This window comes from Gekko japonicus, unplaced genomic scaffold (assembly GCF_001447785.1).
Source record: "Gekko japonicus isolate JY-2015 unplaced genomic scaffold, Gekko_japonicus_V1.1 scaffold4037, whole genome shotgun sequence".
NCBI classification, from domain to species: domain Eukaryota; kingdom Metazoa; phylum Chordata; class Lepidosauria; order Squamata; family Gekkonidae; genus Gekko; species Gekko japonicus.
In genome coordinates this window covers 70,434-88,981 of record NW_015164321.1, presented here as the reverse complement: position 1 = coordinate 88,981, position 18,548 = coordinate 70,434, and the positions used below count along the sequence as shown (strand labels likewise).

At 41.2% G+C, this 18,548-nt stretch overlaps 1 protein-coding gene across 1 annotated transcript in view; it reads right to left on the bottom strand.

Moving 5' to 3' along the window:
- Window positions 1-18,548, bottom strand: part of GAS2 (growth arrest specific 2) — a gene marked incomplete at its 3' end in the record, with an annotated part of 102,214 nt that overhangs the window by 14,901 nt on the left and 68,765 nt on the right. The window contains 1 exon segment of the mRNA XM_015408840.1: window positions 5,274-5,337. Coding sequence (XP_015264326.1) covers window positions 5,274-5,337 — 64 coding nt within the window.

The following is an 18,548-nucleotide window of genomic DNA, read 5'->3' as shown; positions in this document are numbered from 1 at the left end:
TATTCCAAGCCACAGAAATGGAGTCCATCAAAATCTTAACAAGACTGTGCCAACAAATATGGAAAACAAAACAATGGCCCACAGATTGGAAATGCTCAATTTACATTCTAATTCTGGAAAAAGGAAACATTAAAGACTGCAGCGAGTATCAAACCATTGCATTATTTTTTCACACAAGTTAAGTGATGTTCAAAATCTTTCTACAAATAATGTGGTTAGGCATGCTGCAAGATCAACACAGAAATAAATTAACTGAACAGGACAAAATAAAGAAAAGTTGGGAACAATGCACTGAAGAGCTATACAAAAAAGATGAAAGGATAACAGATTCCTTCCAAGAAGAATATTTTGAACCTATAGTTTTAGAAAGTGAAGTGAAAGCTATACTGAAAGCAATTGGGAGAAACAAATCATCTGGTGTAGATGGGATATCAATAAAGTTATTCCAAGCCACAGAAATGGAGTCCATCAAAATCTTAACAAGACTGTGCCAACAAATACGTAAAACAAAACAATGGCCCACAGATTGGAAATGCTCAATTTACATTCTAATTCTGGGAAAAGGAAACATTAAAGACTGCAGCAAGTATGAAACCACTGCATTATTTTTTCACACAAGTTAAGTGATGTTCAAAATCTTTCTACAAATAATGTTACCATATATGCAACAAGAAATGTCAGATGTTCAAGCTGGATTCAGAAAAGAAAGAGGCACTAGAGATCATATTGCAAATTTACATTGCTTACCAGAGCATACAAGAGAATTTCAGAAGAAAATCAGTTTGTGTTTCATAGACTGCAGCAAAGCTTTTGACTGCATCAATCATGAAAAGCTATGGTTAGTTTTAAAGGAAATGTGTGTCCCAAAGCCTCTGATTGTTTTGATGTGCAACCTGTACTTTGGACAAGAGCCCACTGTTAGCACAGAATATGAAGAAATAGATGGTTTCCAATTGGCAAAGGTGTCAGACAAGGATGCATTTTATCTCCCTGTATGCAGATATCTTAGGGAAAACTGGAGCAGACTTAGATGAAAGAGGAGTGAAAATTGGTGGAAGGAACGTTAACAGTTTTGAGATATGGAGATCCACTCCACATTATTGGCAGAAAACAGTGAAGACTTGAAACAACTACTGTTGAAGATTAAAGCAGAAAGTGCCAAAGTGGGATTACAGAAGAACATCAAGGAGACAAAAGTAACGACTACTGGGGAATTACACAACTTTAAGACAGACAATGAAGAAATTGAAACTGTTCACGATTTTCTATTTCTTGGCTCCATCATTAATCAAAAGAGAGACTGTAACCAAGAAATCAGAAGGAGATTGAGATGGGGAATGGCAGCCATGAAGGAGCTACAAAAGATTCTTAAGTGTAAAGGTGTGTCACTGGTGACCAAGATTGAGTTAATTCATGCCATAGTATTCCCCATAACTACACGTGTCTGTGAAAGTTGGACAATGAAGAAAGGTGACAGAAAAAAAGTAGATTCCTTTGAAATATGGTGTTGGAGGACAGTTTTACAGATACCAAAAAGACAAATAACTTGGTTCTAGATCAACTCAAACCTGAACTCTCCCTAGAAGCTGAGACTATTGTACTTTGGTCACATGATGAGAAGACAAGAGTCACTGGAAAAGACAATAATGCTAAGAAAAGTTGAAGGCAGCAGGAAAAGAGGAAGACCCAACACGAGATGAATTGACTCAATAAAGTAAGCCATGGCCCTCAGTTTGTGAGATCTGAGCAAGGCTGTTAACGATAGGGCATTTTGGAGAATATTAATTCATAGGGTTGCTATAGGTCAGAAGTGACTTGACAGCACTTAACGCACACACCTATCTGAAGGCATATGAACTATGCTGAAACCACTAATGATGGTATACTTCTAAATAAATCTTATTTATTTGTAAGAGAAAACAACTGCTTTACTTAGAGTAAAAGAACCCCTTTTATCTCAGAGCTACCCCTACATCCTGACAATTTTCTCATTCTACCAAATATAAGTCATCCTGTATTTTTGGTTCAACTAAGAATTCTAAGGCAGGATCCTTTGGTAACAGTGAAAATAAACAGGAAACACTAAGGAAGGCAAGTAGGAAAGGTAACAGACATCACCTCAGAACACTACAAAGAGGTGCCTTTACAAATGTTACCTATAAGGGGTCTCAGTGCAAGGAGGAGTCTAATAGTTATGGATACAAGTTTCTAAATGCGTCATTTGACTCCTAGATTATCTTTCTTTACAAACAAAATGCTACAATTTCTTCAGAGTAAATAAATGTGTAGAAAACTAAAAGTGAGACCTGTGGTTTCAGTAGCTACTAGCTGGTCCCTTCTGTTTAATGAAATATCAGCCAAGGCTGGAGCAAACACCTATATATAATCTGTTGACTTCCTGTCTGTCTGCAGATGCTGACAGGCTGTAAATCATTCAGTTCCCACTGGGCCCTGGCTGTACACCTGCATGCAACTTTACTCATCAGATGTAGCTGCCTCGCTCTTCACACAGCTTCTCAAATCCTAACCTACCACATTTTTTTTCCTTCAGAACCACTTGGTTTAAATATTTTTCTCTGTCTAATTGTAATCCTTACTGGTTCAAATGAACAAAGCCAAAATTTCTAGCCCCTTGATACTCAGTGGAAATGAAAACCACACTGGTTAGATCTTGATGCAGAACTAAAATGAAAGCACTCTAAACTATGGAATATGTACATAATGGCAAGAATTACAGAGAGTGTTAATGGTTATTATTCTCAAAGAATGCATTCCAACTTTTCGGCAACTTGGTTGCCTATATTACATCCTTTCTATGGATGGGCTGAACCACAAACCGAACCACGAACCCATAAGAACCAGGAGGCTGGTTCATGAATTGACCGAGTTCACATTGGTTCATGAGCCATTTAAAACTGAAACCCCTGCCTTCTGCTTCCCGCAGTTTTTCACGAGGAGTAGAAAGCAGATGGCCATTTAAACCAAACAGCTGAGCCCTGCTGCTCAGCTGTTTAGTTTAAATGGCTGGGGGCCATTTAAACCACTGGTTTCTGCTAACCACAAAAAGCTGTGGTGAGCAGAAGCAGGGGATGTAATGGCTGGGAGCCATTTAAACCCTTGCTTTCTGCTCCCTGCAGCTTTTCACAGGGAGCAGAAAACAGTGTTTTAAATGCCCCCCCCCACTTTCTGCTCCCTGCAGCTTTTGCAGAGACCAGAAAGCAGGGGTTTAAATAGCTCCCGCGGTGGTGAGCAGAATGCAGGATTTGAAATGGCTGGGAGCAGAAAGCAGTGGGGAGAGCAGAAAGCAGTGGTTTAAATGGCTCCCATCAACCAAATGGCTGAGCAGCTATTTTTCCTGAAGAGCAGAAAGCAGAGTTTTAAACCCCTTTTTGCTCTTCATAAACCATCACAAACTGCAACAAAAATTGTGAAAGTTTTTGGTGATTTTTCAGTTTGTGAACATTGTTTCGCAAACCACAAACCGGTCAAAATTCGTGACAAACTTTAGTTTGTCAGCCAGCTCATGCCCATCCCTACTCCTTATCACTTTGCATAGTGATACAGTTTTTTGTTGGTTTTTTTTAGTTTCTAATGTTTCCCCCCAATTTTTATTAAATTGATAACAAGAATCCATACAGAATGTTATACATTGCAAAGTTCATATAGTATCAAACTTATAAACATCAACAACAATCTGCTAAGCTATATAACCTGAACTAAGAAACCCACAAGTTTAGCCAAAATCTTAACTGTATAAGATTGGTAATAGTTTAAGAACTGCTAAGGCAAAAATTTGATGATAAGAAAACTAATGAGTAAAACAAAAAATCAATTTGTTTGTATGCTCGGGATAAGATTCTCCACACTCCACGGGAGGTCTGATCGAGTAACTGCGCAGTAGTTTGCCCCAGGGCAAACAGCCACGCTTCTCCCCCGCAGTTTCCTGCCCGTGTGACCGGGGCCATTGTTTTGCAAACCACAAACGGGTCAAAATTCATGACGAACTTCAGTTTGTCAGCCAGCTCGTGCCCATCCCTACTCCTTATCACTTTGCATAGTGATACAGTTTTTTGTTGGTTTTTTTTAGTTTCTAATGTTTCCCCCCAATTTTTATTAAATTGATAACAAGAATCCATACAGAATGTGATACATTGCAAAGTTCAACAACAAGCTGCTAAGCTATATAACCTGAACTAAGAAACCCACAAGTTTAGTCAAAATCTTAACTGTATAAGATTGGTAATAGTTTAAGAACTGCTAAGGCAAAAATTTGATGTTAAGAAAACTGATGAGTAAAACAAAAAATCAATTTGTTTGTGTGCTCGGGATAAGATTCTCCAGTAAAATGGATGAGGATACATTCTAGTATTTGAAATCATGGCATGGAATATCATAATATCATGTGAAGACACTAGGAACAGTAGATTTTCAAGAGAGACTACCACGGTGCTTCAGTATGTTCGGATGAAATTGTGAACAAAATGAAAATCAACTCTGGGGAGTTTCGTCAACCCACTTTTTCTGTACTTTTGAACCCACTTTTCCTCTGTATTTTGGGTGTGCATATGAAAGACAGAACATGTAACAGTGTGGATGTGTTATTAGTTATTATAAAAGACCATTGTTAAATACAGTGGAGAAATTGTATTTCATTTCATCCTAAGCGCTGAGTGTCAGCCTGTTTTCCGGTTTACTAGTTGTCTTGGGCTGTTACCATTTATATTACTGATTTTTCTCCAGGGGAACTGATCTCTGTCACCTGTAGATCAGTTGTAACAGCGAGAGATCTCCAGCCACCATCTAAAGGTTGGCAACCCAACTTAAGATGAGATTATTACCAAAATTGACCAAATGTGTGCAAATACCACTCCAATTATTATTTATATCCATGGCCAATTGACTCCAGTGGAATTAGAGCTGGGTCTAGCACTCACTGTTCAAGGGGAAAGGGGTCCTCAATTATTGATGTAAATATTTGAAACTTATAAATCTAGCTAAGAAAAGACTATGATTTAACCTTTTTTCGTGTTGGTTTTCCCCCTTCTATATGAAGACGGCAGACACGCTCCATCACTGTCTGAAAGGAAGCTCGATTGTTTGTGTTTGAACAACTGCTCACAATATGTTCATGTGTAGCCACTGTTGAGAGTATTGGCCTTGACCTCAGCTAATGTAAATGTTAGCCTGAAGATGCACTGAGCTCGTCATTCGCTCAATAGCTGCTACTGTCCAGAGTGCAAATATTTCTCTTTTCTTGAAATATTTTTGCCTACCTGGCAGCAATCCTTCCAAGCTCGAGCAAACAAAGGCACACTTCTCTGGGCTGCTTGTGGAGGACTGCAAAAGCAAAATGAAGACAGGAAATATTTACAACAAAGGTATTTTAAGCATCTGAAAGATATACTGAGCTCAACTTGCCAAGTCTTGAACTTTAACACCATAGCTTTGAACTCTTGACACTGGCACATGTGACCCGCCGTGAGCCCACTCACAGGATGGGCGGGATACAAATATGAAAAATAAATAAATAAATAAAATAAAATGTTGCCGGAGATTAATCAGGCAGAATTTTTTTTAAAAAAAATTAATGTAAGTACTTACAGAAACACAGCAATATTCAGAATTACTATTATGGACTTAATTACTGCAGCAAGAATGGCTTTTGCTAGACACTGGAAGTTAGATAGCTAGCCATCAATTCAACAATTGTTTTAGAAAATTGGGAGACGTATCTGTCAGAAGAATGAAATGTTTAAAAGGTACTTATTACAGCATCCTTTTATACTGGGTAGAGATAAACTTTTCTAAATCCTTTGGTTATAATAAATGTAGGATTTGTTTTTTATGTAGAAGTATTTACAGTAAGACAGATAGCTTTGTTTGACTATCATGCTTATGCAAAGGATTTATTTTTTATGTTTTGCCTTTGTCTTAATGCTCTATATTATTACTGGAGCAGTCTGTCAATTAATATGGAGGCCCAGGTCACACACACAGCCAGGCTGGCATTTTTCATCTACGCCAAGCCTGGCAGTTAATCCCTTTTCTGTCCTGCTCCAACGTAGCCACAATAATCCATGCGATGGTCCTCTCCAGGCTAGACTACTGTAACTTGCTGTACACTGGCCTGCCCTTGAGACTGACCTGAAAGCTCCAACTGATCCAGAATGCAGCAGCGCAATTCCTAACAGAAACACCACAGACTGTGCATATTCGACCTGTGCTTTGTCAGCTGCACTGGCTTCCAGTAGAGCACTGAGTCAAATTCAAGGTTCTGACTTTCAAGGCCTTGAATGGTCTGAGACTGATGTATCTGCAGGACTGCCTCCTCCATTACACCCTGGCAGTGTTCCCTCTAAGCTGAGTTAGGGTGAGCTAGCTCACAGTTTTTTAGCCTCTGGCTTCCAAAATTTTGTCTTAGCTCAGGAAGGAGGGCTCCAGAGCAAACTAATGTATGCAGTAGCCAAGTCACTCACTCACAGTTTTAATGCCAGTAGCTCACAGGGTAGAATTTTTGCTCACGAGACTCTACAGCTTAGAGGGAACATTGCACCCTGGGGAAGCATTATGCTCTTCATAGATCAACTTGCTGGTGGTCCCTGGCCCCAGAGAGATCTGGCTGTCCTTGACCAGGGCCATAGTTTTTTCAGCCCTGGTCTCAACCTTGTGGAACTCTCTGCCAAATAGCATCAAGGCCCTGTGGGATCTCATGCAATTCTGCAGGGCCTGTAAGGCAGAGATGTTCTGCCAGGCATTCGGTTGAGGACAGCAATGGTTAAATATCATGGTTGGCACCCTACTTGAACTCCTACCCCTTATAGAGCTTACTCCTCCCCCCCGAATGTGTGAAGCACCCACAGATCAGATATGGGAAGGAGCTACAAATTTTTCGCCATTTGTTTTTTTATTACTGTTTGTTTAGCTTGGTTTTATGCTTATGTTTTTATGCTTTTAGAATTCTGTACATTGCCTAGAGCCCACAACTGTGGGGATAGGTGATAAATGCATGGAATGAAATAAAATAAATAAATAAATTGCTGCTTTCTCCTCACGGGGTTGCAAGTGGATAGGTGTAGCTTTGCAAACACTAGATAAAAATGTCTCCGTGACAGAAAATGAGGGGCACTTTGGAGTGGAAAAGGAGTTCATATGGGAAGGTTTGGAGTGCCATCCTAAGCAGTTGCACCCTAAGTCAACCAACTTCAGTTGACTTGGAAGCACAGGTCATTTCGGGGGGGAACGCAGGGGAACGCAGTTCCCCCGGGTGAGGTACGGGGGCGGGGCACATGATGAAGCCCCGCCCCCTGCTTCCGGCCGCCCCTCTTCCAGCCCTCATTCAGCCAGGAGGAGGCAGGAGAAGAGGGAGGGTAAGTTGCTTCCTCCCTGCGTCTCCCCACCCCTGCCTGCCTGGGGCCAGGGAGGGCCTTCGCGGGGCTTCCTTGCACTCCCGCTGGCCTTGCAGGTCCACCGCCGGGCCCCCCATGGGGGGGGGCTGTGAGCCCGGCGGTGGTGGCTGGGACCGTTGGGGGCGGGGGGTGTGGACTTATGACACATTTTCGGTGATGTCAGGGGGTGTGACCTTATGACACACTTCCGGTGAGGTTAGAGGGTGTGGAATATGCCAATGAGTTATGCTAATGAGTTCCCCTAGCTCTTTTTCTACGAAATGACCCCTGCTTGGAAGCACGTAACCGTACTTAGGAAGGCACTATTAATCACTTTCTCTTCTTTCTCCACCTTCTCCTTGAATATTTCTCCACCTCCCAAAGCTGCTTTTCTTAGCCAGAAAAAGAGGCAGGGATACCAACGTATTTGCATGGGAAAGTGTGGTTTGCCCATCAGAAAGGACCTACTAAAACATTATATTATTTACTGCCTTTTCAAAAAACTGGTGTTCCATGGAAATGTTTACTGGAAGCAGCAACGACAAAAATCTGTCTCTTGAATACCAGTAGATGTCTTGAGTGCTCAAGACTTCACATTTTGTTGCAGGAAACAAAATAATACGTATTTTGTGAGTTAGATTGCTGGGTTCATTACAGAATAACTCAGGCGTGTCAAACTCATTTGTTATGAGGGCTGGCTCTGATATAAACAAGACCTTGTTGGGCTGGGCCATGTGTGTCATAAAATGTGATGCCAGGTAGCAGAGATATAAACTTTATAAAGGACACAAACACAAAGGTTGGTTTTTTTTACTTAAAATAAAACCATGCTTAAAACATTAGCACTCTTGCAATATTTTGTTTGTTTAACAGTGTCTGATAAATGACACCTCTTGCTCTGAATTATTGCATCAAAACGTCTGTGCTGTTGCAATCTTGAGTGTGCTGTTCAGATGTGTACCTGTAAACTGCAAACCTACAATGACACAGCAGCAGCAGAACTGGAAGAAGAAGCAGAAGATGACCAGTTCCACTGCGGGCCTGATAGAAACCCTCTGGGGGCCTGATCTGGCCCCCGGGCTGCATGTTTGACACCCCTGGAATAACTGATGTGGTAGAACTATACCACTGGATTATACCACTTCATACTGAAAGTGCAGGGGGTTGGGGGTCATTTTTTAAAATGTTCCCCATATAAATTAATGTTGGCATGCATATGTAATCAACTTTCACACTGGGGACAAGACTACAGTATCTTTCTCACTGAAATGTAGGCCAATTTTACATACTAGGTACATTCAAGCAGAGAGTAAAGTACATGCATATTTATTTTTAAAAGCTAAGAATGACAAGTAGGTTGTTTTAGTCTCGAAGAAATCCTAAGCATGTCTAGTCATAATCCTACTTGGGTCTATACAAAGGGGCTTATTCCCAGGAAGGTATTAGTGTTGGATGTTTAAACCAACAGCTTGTTCAATACTGCCAACTTCACAGATGTTTTTCTAACCCATGGGGGGGAGGGGGAAGCAAAGGAACCAAAGTTCCTATTAAAAGTTTGTAACTATTTGAAACAGGTCACATTACCCACCAAATTCAGGACATTATCAATATATCTAATTGTCAGCATGACCCTATCTGTGGTTATTTAATTTAGACACTGAGGCCATTGACAGACAAACCAAGATTTTAAGGCTAGCAGTACTGCTGTGGTTGCATAGCAATGCCCACTGAGGGCCTTAATTTCTTAAATCAGCAGGTACTGTGCTTTTATCATTTGGTGGAGTGGGTTAGTCCACAGTGTTTGTGTGTCTGCCTGCCTCTCTCTCTCTCTGTATATGACAGATCTTTCTACATACCTAAGAAATCCAATATATATCTCTCTACATGAATTTTCACACTGTGGACTAACCCACTCCACCAAATGATAAAAGCACAGTACCTGCTGATTTAAGAAATTAAGGCCCTCAGTGGGCACTGCTATGCAACCACAACAGTACTGCCAGCCTTTAACTCTTGGTTTCTGTCATTAAAAGGCATGTGAAGGGGGCAGAGCCTAGGCCCACCAGCAAGCACCAGACAATTTGCTATCACCTTGCTTGCATGACTTACCCAGGCATAGTTGCTTGCTACTGTTCAACAGTGGCCACCCCCCAAAAGCCAGTGTGGTAGTGTAAACTAGGATCTAAGAGACCTAGGTTCAAATCCATACTCTGCAATGTGTGATTTTGGGCCAGTCACACACTTTCAGCCTAACCTACTTCACAGGCTTGTTGTGAAGATATGGGAGGCAGGGGGGGGCCACAGAACCACCCTGAAGGAGGAAAGAAACTATCTAACAGATGGAAGTGTACACCCAGGTGGGCAGCCATGTTGGTCTGAAGGAGCAGAGCAAAGTTAGAGTTGAAAATGAGAGATGAAAACAAGGAAAGCTGGTTTTAGGGAAACTGCCAGGGGGAGAGGAGGAGGAAATAGTGTGGGAAATATATAGGGGAAAGTGGGGTGTCCCCCACAAGTCCTTTCAAGTTCCTTACCCTGCAACTGCACCCAGCTCAACTGGCATCATGCAACTATGCCACTGGGCCAAACTTTGTCCAGGGAGATGCTGCCAGGGGGAGGGAAGGCTGAAGACTGGGGGGAGGGGAGAGGGATATAGTAATGCATGATTTGAGAAAAGTGTAGCTGTTAGGCTTACGTGGGTAAATTTGTGTCAAACACTCTTATAAATCAGTTTAGCTAAAGCAGTTTTGAAGTATCTTGTGGGATATTAAGACATGTTGCATTCATTTTTAAAATGATGTAGACTTCCAGTGGATGAAAGCTTGTAAAATGATAAGACGACAATGTGATCAAGTAAGGGAAAGTTTCTTTCCGAGTTCTGCCTCTCAGGGTAAACAAATACCCTTCAGTGCATCTGGCCATTGATATTCCATACATAACTTTATGCATTCCACGATGAACAATGTAAAACAGTGAAATCATTGTTCAAGCATGACAGACAATGCAAGTATTAGCCAACCAAACCCCTACCAAGCATCTGGTGATGTGATAAGGGTGGTGATAGATTTAAAACTGAAAGTGCTAGCATTCCTAAGGACTATACCAGAAATGGCATGCATAGTTTAAACATCAGGAGAAAAAAATCTCTTTAGTATTAGAATTAGGGTTGCTAGGTTCCCCCCGGTCACCAGCAAGGGACAGCCCCTGTAGGATTGCCAGCTCCAAGTTGGGAAACTCCAGGGGATTTGTGAGTGGAGCCTGGGGAGGACAGGCACCTCAGTGGGGTGCAAACGTGTAGAGTCCACCCTCCAAAGCAACCACTTTCCCAGGGGGACTGATCTCTGGAGATGATACTTGAATTCCGGGATATTCCCCTGGCCCCTCTAGGAGGCTGGCATCCCTAACCACACACTATCATATTAATGATATTATTTGGTGGGGAAAGGATGACTATTTCTACCCAAACCATGACAAAGTTGATACAATCCCTTAACATAAAGACTATTTACAAATGTAGTAAATAAAGGAATATGGGACCTTTGCTGTGCTACCGAGTTTACACAAAGAGGGATCCTCCAAACTAATATACACATGCTAGTGCCAGTGAATCACACTAGAATAGTTTCTAACCAAACATCAATCACAGTATTCTGGGCTTAACGCCCCTCCCCCTTTTTAAAAATTCTAATATAATCAACAATGATTCCCTAGTTGTGTACAGTGCTGTTTTCCTTTAGAAATTCAGTTAATAACCCCAAGATTATTGGCCACTGAATCACCCAGTGAAACACAGGGAGAGTTTAAATTAAAAATCAGATTGATTTATGCCAAATGCCTTCCTAATAATAACAATAGTTCCCTCATTTTTCTGTTTCCCCTATGAGGCTTAAATAAATTACTGATAAAGTAGCTCTTTACATATATACATAGTAGCATACTAAGATAAAACATATGTCTGTTTACATCTTAATATGATGTAATGTTTTGTATCCAATTATTGTGTTCTGCTGTTGGAAGGACATTTTTGCCATTAATGGAGGAAGGGTGATTTCTACCAATTATTCCTCCTACATTAAATCCCCTGCTTCAGTCTTATGCGGTCCCAGCTCCCAACACGGGCAGCATTTCTTGGATGTGGTGAGCTACAGCAGGACATGGAAAGTCCCATTGCAGGAACTCTGTTCTGCTTGAGGATCTCATTGGATTCAAATCACTGTGTTCAGAATATCGCTACAGGGTCTACACAGGATTTGAGTGCTAGTTCACAGCATGGATACATGGATGCAAGTGGCACTCCTGCATGGCAGCAAGATGACGCAGACACAACATAGAATTAAACCTATATTCCTTGTTGCCTTTCTGTACGACTAGCTGCTCCAAAGTATGTAGATAGTATACCAAGGTGCAGGGATTTCCCATGTACTATGTCATAATTGATTATGGCATATTTGCCCCCAAAGGTTGACTAAAACATATACAGAATACACACTGGCATTAGTAGGGCTAACTATTTAGTGTATAAATCAACATCCTTTTCCCACATTATGCTAAACTCAGATATATTTAGCAACACACATTACTAAAAAGCCAGTGTGGTGCAGTGGTTAGACTGTCAGACTAGGATCTGGGAGACCCAGGTTCGAATCCCCACTCTGCCATGGAAGCTGGCTGGGTGACCTTGGGCCAGTCACACACTGTCAGCTTAAACTACTTCACAGGGTTGTTGTGAGGATAAAATGTAGGACAAGAGAACAACTGTAAGTCATTTGGGGTCCTCAATGGGGAGAAAGGCAAGGTATACATTAAGTAAATAAATAAATAAATGGTTATACTCCATAAGCACATAACAAAATCCATCCATGAAGGGTTTAACTTCCAAACTCTAACTAATAATGGTAGATACCTTTAGAGCTCATATTTGAGACCTTCGTGGTCACAAATACTATCCAAAGAAAACAGGTTCACAGATGGAAAAGGAGAGAAAAGGGACATTTTACAGGCAGCTGGGTTACACAGATCTTGCCACTGAGGGTACTGGTGGTAGTTGTATAAAGTGCTTATACCAGCTGCCTTGCTGGCTTGGCCACAGCTGTGATTCCATATAAACAGCAGATCCTGTTCTCTTTGGTTTCTTGGCAGAGAGGAAAATCTTTTACTTGAACCTGACAGATTTCAGACAGCACTGCAGATTGGGCGGAAATGGGAAAATCACCCCCTCCCCAATGACTGGTAGCATGACAGACAGGGAGGGACACACAGTGGAAAATATTTTGCTTGTGTCACAGGGAACACTGCTGACTAAATTAATGGTTTGTTGGACTACTAGCAGTACTGTACAAAGAACTGGAGGAAGGAGATAGGCAAACAGTGTCTTCTTAATACTAGGATGCCAGGTAACATCTTCTGGGTTATAGGCAGGGCTATTTTGGGGCAGGAACGCACAGGAACGGAGTTCCGGCTGGCTCCCGAGTTGGCCACACCCAGCAGGAACTCATTAGCATAACAGGCCACACCTAACAGCAGAAACTCATTAGGATTGGCTACATTAGGGGTGTGTGGACATGCTACAAAAAAAGCCCTGGTGACAGCAAACAAGGTAAACAGAATAAGAAGTAAAAGGTGGGTGTGGCTGGATGACTACATTTCTGGTAACATGGGGGTGCGGCCTAATGTGCTAATGAGCTGTGCTGTCAGGGGTGTGGCCTAATATGCTAATGAGTTCCTGCTGTTGGGTGTGGCCTATTATGTTAATGAGTTCCTGCTGGGCTTTTTCTACAAAAAGTGCCCTGGTTTTAGGTATGCATACACACACCCCAGCCAAACACATATACATGAAGATTCCTTACACGAAATTTTTCTTCAATAGTTATAAAACCATCTAGGGACAGCAATTTTTAATGGGAAAATGACATGATCGGACAGATAGCCTGGGATGTATTGCCTAGAAGGTACACTGTCTTAACATGAACATGTGAAGCTGTCTATTGGTCAGTACTCTGTGCTCTGACTGATAGTAGCTCTCCAGGGTCTCAAGCAGAGGCTTTTCACGTCCCCTGCTACCTGATCCTTTTGTTAGTGGAGATGCCAGAGACTGAACTGTGGGATATTCTGCATGCAAAGCAGATGCTCCACTACTAAGCCACAGCCGTTGTCCATCACAAAAGTGTCAAAATGAATTCTGGGACAGCCAGATACCTGTGGAGCTGAAGACAAGGTCAGGATATGGTAATTTAGTAAGAGTTGGAGAGGAGGGATTCAAGGTATTTGAAAGAGGAAAGGATGTGAGAAGCAGCAATGGACACTCTGTGCTTCTAGGGAGGCTATTTCATCTCTATGAGACACCAGATAAGAATGTTCAAACTAAAGCAGAAAAGTGAAATGCAGAAGTGTGTGATGGACTGGGGAGATTTTTCCTACCCTGGAGACAGCTAATCACCTTTAAAAGGTGGGGGGGCACTGGAATGTTAGAAGAGGAGAAAATAACAGTTTAACGGCTAACCAACAGGGGTTTTTAGAGGGAGATGGGTTAAAAGGTATTCTGTTTAGGCAGGGGTCATTTAAACATGAGTTATCTGCCCCAGTTCAATGTTTTTGGGAAGGGGTTTTATTCCCACTTCCTCACAGCATCATAGTAAATTGGTGCACCTCCTGGGATTTCCCCAGTTTCTCCCTGATCTTTCTCAAACCCACATTGATCTGGAGTTTTGGGAAAGATTGCATTAAAGCCTTGATTACTGCTATGTGGGAGGGAAAATTTGGATTTTCTATTCTACATGACAGCCATTTCCCCTGTCCCTGTGACAGCCACTTCCTCCCCCTGACACCAGAGGGTTTGTTATTTTTTTTTAACCAGCACTACAATATTGTTATATTGATATACTATTGTAACAATAGGTGTCACAGGTTCTCTAAATCCTCAGCTTTCATGTTTTTTCACCAGAGAATTTGCTCCTGCTTGTTAGAACAGGTGGAGTCGGCCGCCCATGTTTTACTCCATTGTCCTATGTATGACGTAGAGAGACAGCAGCTGTTGATACCCCTTCTCTCACGGTTTAAACCCTTGGCTAACTATCTTACATATGCCGAGGAATGCTTGAAGAAGTTCTTACTGGCCGATAATTATGATTCTGTCTCACGCAATGTTGCTAAATATTGTTACTTGGCAATTAAAAAACGCAGAATGTACTGTAACTTGAGCCATTAATGATGGAATTGACTGGTTTGACATTTTAGAAATTATGGTTGTAAGGATCTTACGTTGTAGACTCTGTGTTGTACTATTTCGGTTTATTGTGCTGGTCTTATAACTGTTCTTAATAAATGTCTTTGCATTTTTTTAAAAAAAGTCTCCAACCCTAGTAAGGCTCTGTCTCCCTTATGTAGATATAAGGGGAAATGCATATCCTCACAACGGAAAATGCTAGAGAGTTAATTTTAAAATAAAAAGGAAAGCTAGGAATTCAGAGAACGTGGTAGACCTATTGTTACAACAGTGTATCAATATAGCAACATTCTTGTACCTTTTTATTGCAAACGTGCTGGTGACCCAGGGGAGAAGGGTGGCCTCTTCTGGGGAATGGAGCTGGGAAACTGCAGGGAAGCCTGCCAGTGGAGGCTTTGTTACTGATGTTCTTTTTCTGCAGCCACATCAGCCACCAGGGGAAAAAATCCATGTGGAAGACATCCTTGTCTCCCGTGGTGGCCATTTCCTGCCCCTGGAGGGCTTTTTTTCTCCCCTTAATGGCACTGGAATGATCAATATAATGTTATAACAATGTGTACACCAGGTTCTCTGAATTCTACTTTCATTTTAAAAAGTAGGCTCCTCTATTGCACAAATATAAAGGGAAAGGCATACCTCTGCAATAGAAAGGCACAGAGGCTTTTTTTCAATGATTGTTGGGAATTCAGAGAACTTGGTACACATGCTGGTATAATGCTGTATTGATATAAAACTATTCTAGTCCCAATTTAGAAATAAATTGCAGGAGCCTCAGTGGCCCAGGGGATGGAGGGTGGCTGCTGCCGGAGTACTGAGGCAGGGAAACTGTGGGGAAGCCTGCCATGTGCAAGCCACATTGCTGCTGTGCTTTATCTGCAGCCACACCAGCAAAGGGGAAACCACAAAATCCTGTCCCTGTGTGGAAGCCACCGGGAAGTCCGGTAGGGACTTTAGGTTTGGGGTAAATAGGCAGAATGTGGGTGCTGTTCCTTTCAAAAATAGTTAAAAGTGAAAACTCTATTTTGAGTTTACCAATCTGAACTTCTCAAAGATCTTGAATTTTAAATCTCTAACGCTCCAGGTCTAGCTCTAAGTTACTCTGTACTTTGTGCCACTATGTTCGGAAGAGGGTTGGAGAAGAAAAATCATATTTACCAGTTAAATAAACTTGTTAACTCCTGCCCTAGTAATATATAAACAGAGGGGAAGTTGTCCTGGTGAATCAGGCCTGTAGCTACAGTGGGTCATCTTGGGGCCTGGCCCACCAACTTACTGCCAAGGCCCCCTGACTTCCCATCTAGCCCAGGTCCCGTGACTTCCAATTTTTTTATTTTATTTGTGGTGCTCCCTTGGGGTGTGTGCAGGGTGCCCCCTGACTTATTTAAAGGCCCCCCAAATTAAAAAATCCTGGCTACAGACCTGTGGTGAATATAGGTTCTATCCCTGTGAGAGTCAGGAGGTCCAAAAAATACATCTTCATCCCACATCTGAGAGTCCTGTGGTGTGGCTGGTGAAGAGGGGCACCCCAGTTCAGGCTCAGGGACTTGATGGGGAACTAATAAATTTTATTAAAAAATGGAGGGCTTGGATTATGGTTAGGTCATGACGAGGTTTTACACTTCATTTCAAAGGTATGCTGATTTTCTATTGCAAAATAATTTTTTACAGTTTGTGTTCTCCAGTCTTTATGGATGCTCAAGGATAAACCCCTCTCTCACATAGGACCCACATTATCCCCAGGGAATTAATGTTACCTGACGTGCTAGTGTTCCTTGTGTCTGGATTGCATCAATTCACTGAGCCTTTTCTTCTATTCAAAGATTCATAACTACCTTCCGCTGTCATTGCCTTGACAAGCTCTCACTTCTTTGACTGCATTCCATTGTGCATCTTACTCACAGCAGTTGTATCACTGCATTTCACATTTAAGATTATTTGGGTTCTGAGAAGCAATACTTTCATTTCAAAATCACCAGCTCTTACATAACTCTTAATTTATCTGGCAAGATATAGCAAGAATAGATATCAGATATCTTCAGCTTTCTCCAGAACTAGCATAATAAAAACTAGAGGTTTTAGTTGCATATTTATTATAAATTAGATTATATATTTAGTAACACAATGGTCCAAAATGTCTTTATAGTCCTCAAAGTGACAAATCAGATGCACACACAATGGTGGATTGTTTAAACAAACTATATGGAAAGACAAGCAGAAAATAATATAACTTTTTCTGATGCAGCAGAGTGGCAGTAAATGCTGTATAGCCAAACTTCTACTCCTGGATTATTTCATAGCGGGTCTCCATCCAACTGGGTCATGAAATCAACAGCACTTAATACCAACTTGTTCAATTAGTCTAATGGAATGTATAGTCTGATCTTATGTATATATATGTGGAAGTATTCAGTGGATCATAACCCAGTATGGATAGGATCGGTGCCACAGGTAGGCCAATTTGAACAGGACTGGGACCTTTGCCTCTTTAGATTTGAAAGAAGAATATAGTGATAATAATTATGCACATTTTAATGATATCAGTTAATACTTTAGAGATGCAGTATGTTTCAAGATATATACATAAGGAAAAATGTAACACAAATCTGCATAACATGTTACTCTCCAAGCCACATAGAGATCACTAGCCAGTGCTTGGAAACCTTTCACTCCCCTCTTCTTCTTCTTTTTTGGCAGTAAACAATGACAGGATTGTTAACAGTGCCACCCTAAGCAGCTACAGCTTCTAAGCCCACTGCATTTAATAGGCTTAGAAGGGTGTAACTCCACTTAGGATGGCATTTTAAGTTCCCCAATGGACTGCCATATATGGCTGGAGGACTACTTGCAATGCAGCTTAAAGGGTCACAAGTTGTGCAAGACTTTTGTTATATTTAATTGATTGATTGATTATATATTATATATAATTAAAGGCATTCTTCTTGCACTACAGTGCAATCATGCAATGTCATAAAGGTGAATGAAAGACACTCATGTCTCAGTGTTATTTAAAAATAAACAGCAACAACGCCGATCATCATTTGCGGACCAACTTTGCTTAAAATAAAACATAATGCGTTGCATCAAAATAAGTCAGTGACACACACATGTACACAATACAGATGCATAAGTTTACATTAGAGTCACAAGCACCAAGGGTGAACAAATACAATACTCTGGAACAGCCCAACAATCAATCACACATACGGGCATGCTAGGATAACGCTGGAGGACTACTTGCAATGCAGCTTAAAGGGTCACAAGTTGTGCAAGACTTTTGTTATATTTAATTGATTGATTGATTATATATTATATATAATTAAAGGCATTCTTCTTGCACTACAGTGCAATCATGCAATGTCATAAAGGTGAATGAAAGACACTCATGTCTCAGTGTTATTTAAAAATAAACACTAACAAAGCCGATCATCATTTGCGGACCAACTTTGCTTAAAATAAAATATAATGCGTTGCATCAAAATAAGTCAATGACACACACACGTACACAATACAGATGCATACGTTTACATTAGAGCCACAAACACCAAGGGTGAACAAATACAATACTCTGGAACAGCCCAACAATCAATCACACATACGGGCATGCTAGGATAACTGAAGGCAAACCCTTTTCTTGCCGAAGAGATTCCTTGAAGAAAGAGCTGAAGACTGTTCAGTGCATCCAGATCCTATAACCATAGCACAGTCAGAGTCATTGAAAAGAGAGAGCTCAGAACAATCTTACAGAGCAAGCAAGCCAACAACCCATTTATTCCCTGTCTAAACTCCGACAGAGGCTAACAAGAGTTGTTAGCTGAATGCAGCAGTCCAGTGGGAAGAATATTCAGATCACTCGCAAATATAGACTTCTGTTAGCATTTTGCATTATTTAGAATTGCAAAAGTCCTACAGGTCATACGTCGAGCTATATTTGCGAGAGTTCTGTT